The sequence below is a fragment of the Sinocyclocheilus rhinocerous genome, unplaced genomic scaffold (assembly GCF_001515625.1).
Source record: "Sinocyclocheilus rhinocerous isolate Xijiao unplaced genomic scaffold, SAMN03320098_v1.1 scaffold234, whole genome shotgun sequence".
Lineage (NCBI taxonomy): Eukaryota > Metazoa > Chordata > Actinopteri > Cypriniformes > Cyprinidae > Sinocyclocheilus > Sinocyclocheilus rhinocerous.
Window position 1 is genome coordinate 250,163 of NW_015644337.1, and position 5,555 is coordinate 255,717.

Below are 5,555 nucleotides of genomic sequence, written 5' to 3' on the forward strand. Positions count from 1 at the left end.
TGTATATATATATTAATAGGACTCAAGTTATATTGGACACAAGTTATATAGTTACGCCACAGAAACAAAACAGGTGGCTGAATCATTCACTCAACCATTTCATTAAAAATGCTATACATATCAAGTATAGTGCACACTATGCAACTGAATGTTGCATCACCAAATTAAAAAAAATATATATACTGTAAATTTACACCAGTAAAGGACAACAGACTTTGATACATTTTATATTTTGCCACTAAATTTAACTGCAAAACCTTGAACATTTTTTGTGTATGCTAAGCATTGTACCATAGTTAAAAAATGAAGTATTCTTTCATTAATGTAAAATTAATCAGTGTTTATATTGTTAACTAAAACTAATAAAATTTGTTTTTACTTTAAATAAAGCTATCTATCTATCTATCTATCTATCTGTCTGTCTCTGTCTGTGTATAATACATAAGTATAATATATACATATATAATGTGTAAAATAAAATAAATATTAGGTGTAAATCTTACAAACTTACAAATCTTAAAAACTTTTCAGTTAACATTTAAAAACATTTAACATTTTTTGTTGTTAAAGTACTAATACTAGTACTAAAACTGAAAATGAATTAAAACAGAAATATAAAAAAAGCTAATAAAATGACAAAAGCAGACAACAATGATGTGATAAGCCCAGTATTGTATATTATGAATACTGTCAGCTCTTTGACAAATTGTTCTAAGTTGCTTTGGATAATAGCATTTGCAAAATACATAACTGCGAAATTACTAAAACGTAAACTAAAATTAAAATGAAAATTTTAAATGTAAAAAATAAATTAAAATAAAAGCTAATTAAATAGAAACTAAACAATAAATATATGTATAAAATTCTGTTTAGGTATATACATTTGTGCTGTCAAATGATTCATCGCAATTAATCGCATCCAAAATAAAAGTTTTTGTTTACATAATATATGTGTGTGTACTGTGTATATTTATCTTCCAATGATTTTTGGCATAAAAGAACAATCAATAATTTTGACCCATACAATGTATTTTTGGCTATTGCTACAAATATACCCGTGCGACTTAAGACTAGTTTTGTGCTCCAGGGTCACGTATATTATGTAAACAATTTTTTTTATTTTGGATGCGATTAATCGTGATTAATCGTTTGACAGCACTAATATAAATACTACTAAAATACCACTGGCATTACTTCAGTTGTTTATTAATAATGAAGCAGTCAAATCTCTTAGAAAGTGACTGCAGCAGCCGGTGACATTCAGCTGAAGGACCCTCCTGTACCTGAGGCACAGAAACATTCCCCTTTTCAAGCTCTGAAAGTTTGGTATGATGGCCTGCGGGAGAGGAGCTGTTTGACTCATTCTGAACATACCAAACCGACACGACGGGACTGAACACTTCCTGCTTTCACTCACTGAATAACTAGAACTGCATTTACTAGAATACAAATAATTACATTATAACCTTTCATTCCTTTTAATGCTGCATTAGCGCTTTTGAAATGCAAGTCAATAACCTGACTCATTTCTTTTCTGAATTTGGCACCCATTTCGTAATCATGAAATATAGCAATAATGCGTTTATACATAGCTATGAGCATAAAGTTTATTTATTTCAGAAAGCATACAATAAGCAACGGTTGACAAAAAAACAAAGTAAAACAAAAAGCAAACAAAAAAATCTAAAGAAAAACGAAGCAAAACCACAAACAAACATGGCTGAGAAAGTTGCATGTGTCATATGAAATGAATACGTCTAAACAGCCCCCAGCTCTGGTCTCAGACTGTCTGCTTTGACTGTGACGGACTCACTGGCCACTACATAGGACGCGGACACTACTGTGGAGTTGGAGTCATGTCTGTAAACGCGGGGATGAGACTTGTACCTGTCTTTGCGGGGTGTGTCAGAATCGAGCGACCCCTGGCTGCCTGGGCGCCTCCTGTCTATGGTCCCGGCTTCTGAGTCAGGGGTCCCCGGGCACCCAGGCATAGCAAACATGCCTGAGACATTGAAGTCCACATCTGAAGAGCGAAAGAGCAGAGGATATTAAGACACGGCCATGACTGAGTAAAAGACTTTGCAGACATATTTCCAGCACAGAGGCAGAAATTAGTCAGGGAAATTATGCTGCTTCTCTTTGGTCCAATCTGAAGCAGTATTGCTTGCATCTTTTATGGATAATGCAATTCCATACAGTGTTGTTATAGTAAACTAAAATGAATACTGAAACTATTAAAAATAATTTTCAGGCAACTGGAATACAGCTGATAAAATAAAATAAAATAAAATAAAATAAAATAAAACTTGAACTTAAAACAAATTAAACTTAAAAAACTTAAAAAATACTGGCAACTAACTGAAATAAGTTTATGTACTAAAAGTAATAAAATGACTAAATTACAACTGAAAAAAAAAGCTATATGAGAATAATATTAAAAACTAATAAAAATGACAAAAGCACAAACATTTTTTGTGATGAACCTGGTACTGTATTTTACTAATATTGTTACTCCATGTTTTATTATACAGACAAATATAAACAAATATATCCAAAGTCGCTTTGGATAAAAGTTTGCTAAATGCATAAATGTAAATTAAAAAATAAATAAATAAAACTTCAAATAAATTTAAAATGAAAACAAAAGTAAAAGTTAAAATACTATAAATACTAAAAATAAAATCAAGATGGAGGATGAAGTGAAGCATTGGTTGAATATCAATATATTTTATACCGTTCTGAAAAGTATTGATAAAAATAGTTCAAATTAAATGTAATATTTTTATACAAATTCTTAGCTTTGCAAATGTTCAATGCTCAATGCTCACATTAGACCATGGATGTAAAATTGTACTTCGCTGCATTTGTTGCGCAGGTATACGATTATAAACATGTTCATTTACAACTGCATTTTCAAGTCTGACTTCTAGCATCACTTTTCCATGTAGGGAGCTGGAAATTCCATGTTTGAAATTTCCGAGCTGTAAAAGGCAGAAATAGCACGGAGCATATTCAGCTATGAGCATTAGTCAAATCTCCAGTGCACTTCTCCTGAGCAGTCACAGGGGTTGCATCTCATTTAGGATGTAAGGCGTCTGCCTATCTAGACAGCTAAAGCTCACTAGGTTTTAGACAGGGCAACTCTCGATGGTAGTCTTACCTTCAGGGAAGAACCAGCTAGCATGGTTGATTATCAGTTCTATTATAGACACGACATGCACGGAGGTAGTAGCCGCCATCTCAGCCAGGCTTCTAGAAGAACAACAACAACTGTAACATATCAAACCATTTCACAAGAAACATAAACAAGGACAATTAACTATATAAACAATGCAATTTTAGGGGTAATGTGAGTGGAGTGCTCAAGGGTTTGTGTCTCACCCCTCTGTCTTGGCCCACAGTAAATTGGGTCCCAGTACGATGGCGATGTTGCTCGCTGTCATTTTATTTACGTCACTTTCCAGAGCAAGCTTTGCAAGAAACTTCACCAGGTACCTTCACAGACACAGATTAGCTTGTTACGATCACTATAGACATTCCAAGTCAATGGTGAAAGTTTAGTGTAGTAACAAGCTGACCTAAAGTTGGTCTTGTTGGCTTTTGGTAACATGTCACACACCACCCACAGCGCCTGAAGCCTCTTATCAGGATCAGAGATACTGCAGACCAGAGAAAACAAGAGGAAAACAGAGAGTAAAAACTTCTGCTGTACCTACACACACACACACACACACAAAAAAACACTTTTTATACGAGTTTAAAATGAAACATCTTTATCAATAATTCCTAAATTCACACACTTTTTAATTAGTGTAATATTAGAATTGGTACCATTTTACATGGCTTTTTCTTTACAGGAAGTGATATTTTATTATAAAATGGATAGTTCCGGTCCTTGATTCTGATTGGCTGAGCCGCATTCGAAGCTGTTGTAAATTACACTACAAACATACACCTTTGTTTACTTTGCGTGTTGCTCGGCAACCACTTTGTTGCAACCACAACTGTTTCTGAGGAACTACATTGTTTGGTGGAAGAATACTGTTTTTATTAATATCATTACACTTTATTTGCTCGGTTTTATTTTGTGAAACCTTACTACGTATATGGAATAACCGTTTTATAAAAGCAATAAGCCCCGTGAGGCCGTGGTTTACAGTGAATTTATAACAGCTAAGGGAGTTTTAGTCACTCAGCTTCGCGTCGTGCCTAACAATGCCCCTTAGCTGTTATAAATTCACTGTAAACCACGGCTTCATGGGGCTTATTACTTTATTTAGCATTTATGGTTCAAATTAAATTTTAAATTTAAGAACATTTTAAGCCTGGCAAGCTTCGTCTGCACACTTTGGTGTCAATCGTTTGAAGCACTGAGAAGCTTTTAAACTGAATCCATTGTACAGTTCAGATCAGAAACCCTTCGAGTTGTAAAGTCATCGTCTTCCAGTGTAAAAGAGAGATCAACCACATGAGCTTATGGCAGCTGACGTCAGCTCTCTCGACGCTCCACCTTAAATGACTTGTTACACAAGATCACAGCTCCAGAGATGACTCATTTTATGGGATACAAACATAAATGATTATGTCATCACCTATTTATGATCCCTAGAGTGTAATACTGAGACGTTTCCTCAGGCAGCATTTTAGTTCAGTGTGAAGTTACTGTCGAAAATATGAAATATGGCAGTCCTCACACAAAATATCCAACTGACATAATGTAAACTCTTTTGAACTATTTTAATGTAAAATTATGATACTGTTTGAGCATAAATCTTTCTAAAAAAGCCATTTTAATTTATTTGGCTGCAACCACACAAGATTCAGAAGACAACAAGGAAACACTAAGCTATTACAGAAACTTCAGTGTATTTATACTAGTGCTGTCAAACGATTAATCGCATCCAAAATAAAAGTTTTTGTTTACATAATATATGTGTGTGTACTGTGTATATTAGTGTTGGGCGATATGCTCAATTTTCATATCGTCCTATCGTCAGCCTGTGAGATCGCCGATACACGATATTATCGTGTTAATTTATGTCATTATTTACTTAGTTTCATTGCGAGAACATGAACCAACTCCAGCGTAAGGCTAAAAGCAGCCTAATGTTTTTAATATGACTGAATTTGTATTTAACATGATAACAAATTAATAGAAACATCGTAAGTTACTAATTATAATGCTTACTATCGTCGATACACGATACTATCGTCTATCGGCACAACCCTAGTGTATATGTATTATGTATATATAAATAGACATACATGCATGTATATATTTAAGAAAAATATGTTGTTTAGATATTATATATAAATATATTTAATATCTAAACAACATATTTTTCTTAAATATATACATGCATGTATGTCTATTTATATATACATAATACATATACACTAGGGTTGTGCCGATAGACGATAGTATCGTGTATCGACGATACACATACAGTGGTGTGAAAAAGTGTTGGCCCCCTTCCTGATTTCTTATTTTTTTTGCATGTTTGTCACACTTTAATGTTTCAGATCATCAAACAAATTTAAATATTAGTAAAAGA

General features: G+C 33.5%; 1 protein-coding gene across 4 annotated transcripts in view; it reads right to left on the reverse strand.

Moving 5' to 3' along the window:
- The window catches only part of LOC107758115 (rho GTPase-activating protein 17-like), a 46,296-nt gene that overhangs the window by 10,224 nt on the left and 30,517 nt on the right, over positions 1-5,555 (reverse strand). For all 4 annotated transcript variants that reach the window (XM_016575775.1, XM_016575774.1, XM_016575773.1 and 1 more), the window contains exons 13-16: positions 3,579-3,659; positions 3,382-3,495; positions 3,161-3,252; positions 1,888-2,023 (exon numbers count right to left, since the gene is read on the reverse strand). In XM_016575775.1, coding sequence (XP_016431261.1) covers positions 1,888-2,023; positions 3,161-3,252; positions 3,382-3,495; positions 3,579-3,659 — 423 coding nt within the window. The remainder of the gene's footprint in view (positions 1-1,887; positions 2,024-3,160; positions 3,253-3,381; positions 3,496-3,578; positions 3,660-5,555) is intronic.